Raw genomic sequence first — 1,669 nt, 5'->3', positions numbered from 1 at the left:
AAAAAAAACTGAATCTTTAAAGATGAACTGTTTTGGACTCCAGTGTAAGGTAATAGGAAATGGTTTATGTCTCTATCCTGCTGATAATTTGCTAACACTAAAGTAATCTGGCTACATACATGGTAAATTAATAGAACATCCAATCCAACTTTGACGAAGCCGAACGTGATTCGCTGAATTGCTATTTACGTCGGGGAACCACAGTGTATGCCAATTCGCTTTTGGGCCATGGAACCAGTGCCGACACATTGTGGGGTCATTGCCAAAGCCAAATTTATGAGAACCGAAGCACGTAGCTGCTCCGATACCAAATCAACTGAAGAATTAAAAAAATGAGGCGGAGGTGCAGCTTGGCGCGCACGCTTCCGAGGAGAAGAGGTTGAGAGAGACGAGAAAACCGCGCATGGCACCTAAATTTAATGTTTGTTTATTCTCAGATATATATAGGCCCCACTCTTATAGGATTTGGCACCACACACACATTGCTCAACAACCACACCCTATTACCAAATTAAAAAATATGGGTATGGCAGTGCGCATCGCTCAACGATTGTCTTTTTCTCTTTTCAAAATAAATTAATTCGTGTCACAATCAGACCCATGTTGCATCCAGTGTTTCAAATGACTAGAGTGGAGACGAATAGGAAAAAAGAATTGCGTGAACGACAAATAGAAAATTTGACAACGATGCCAAAGTGCACTGTGAATTTTTTAATACACTGATTACGACGACGTGTACATGCACACACGCGCGCACTCACACAATGCCTGCTGAAGATCGGACCAAAATTGTGGAGCTTTAAGATCAACGAAATCACCACTCACATCTACTATCATCCCATCAAAATAATAATCCGCATTAATGGGACGGCAAAACGTTAAATCTATGATTTGATCTCTGATAGATTGAGGGTACCATCATCCAACTATACTGATTGGTTCTCGTTATGGCGATTTGAATTTGGCCACGCACAGAGTGTGGATGCGGGTAGCTATCGCTGTCTCTGTTTCGTACAGCAGGGTGGAAGGGAACCACTCATTTTCATCTTTATCCCCCTAAGCAACATGGATCACACAATCCTAAAAAAAAAAAAGAACACCGACACCCACACACATGGTACTGCCATGGATCACGCAAGGACATGGAAGCTCCAGAAAACCGAGAAGATGACTTACAGTTTGTGTGGGTGAAGAAATCCCAGTTGCTGAGGCCCTTGCCGTCCTCCAGGTACGCGCCCTCGATCTGGAAGCAGAAGCAGAAATCACACTGCGTGGTCAGTAACCGTGCCATGGGACCGAGGAGAGAGGCAAAGGCAAAAAGAGACGAAGCTAAAGCCAAACTCCGATCCACCAACCTGGTAAGCAGACGTCGCGACGCCGAAGAGGAACCCCGGCGGGAACTCGGCGCGGCCGAGCCCTCGCGCCGACGGCATGAGGACGAGGATCGCCAGCGCCGCCAGCATGGCCATCGCCGTCGCCGCAGCCATTTCCCCGTCGCCTCAAGCTAGACTAGAATGGCAGCGTCTCTTGGCTTATGATGAGGAGACACCGGCTAGCCCCCCTCCTGCAGGGCTCATTTAGAGGCCACAGCAAAGTGGGCAAACAAGGTCCCTCCCTAGCTACAACTGCAATCTACAGTAGTAGCAGCGTTTGTCTCAAAAAAAAAAAA

General features: G+C 46.9%; 1 protein-coding gene across 1 annotated transcript; it reads right to left on the bottom strand.

The window, feature by feature from the left end:
- Positions 1-6: 6 nt before the first annotated feature.
- LOC123187073 (beta-glucosidase 16) lies at positions 7-1,663 on the bottom strand. Its single transcript, XM_044598837.1, has 2 exons — positions 1,356-1,663; positions 7-1,243 (listed from the first exon to the last, which is right to left on the bottom strand). Exons 1-2 carry the CDS (start codon positions 1,485-1,487, stop codon positions 1,049-1,051), a joined length of 327 nt encoding a protein of 108 aa, XP_044454772.1. The 5' UTR covers positions 1,488-1,663; the 3' UTR covers positions 7-1,048.
- Between the last annotated feature and the right edge of the window lie 6 nt (positions 1,664-1,669).

The sequence above is a fragment of the Triticum aestivum genome, chromosome 2A (genome assembly GCF_018294505.1).
Source record: "Triticum aestivum cultivar Chinese Spring chromosome 2A, IWGSC CS RefSeq v2.1, whole genome shotgun sequence".
Lineage (NCBI taxonomy): Eukaryota > Viridiplantae > Streptophyta > Magnoliopsida > Poales > Poaceae > Triticum > Triticum aestivum.
This window is presented reverse-complemented; position numbering and strand designations above follow the sequence as displayed.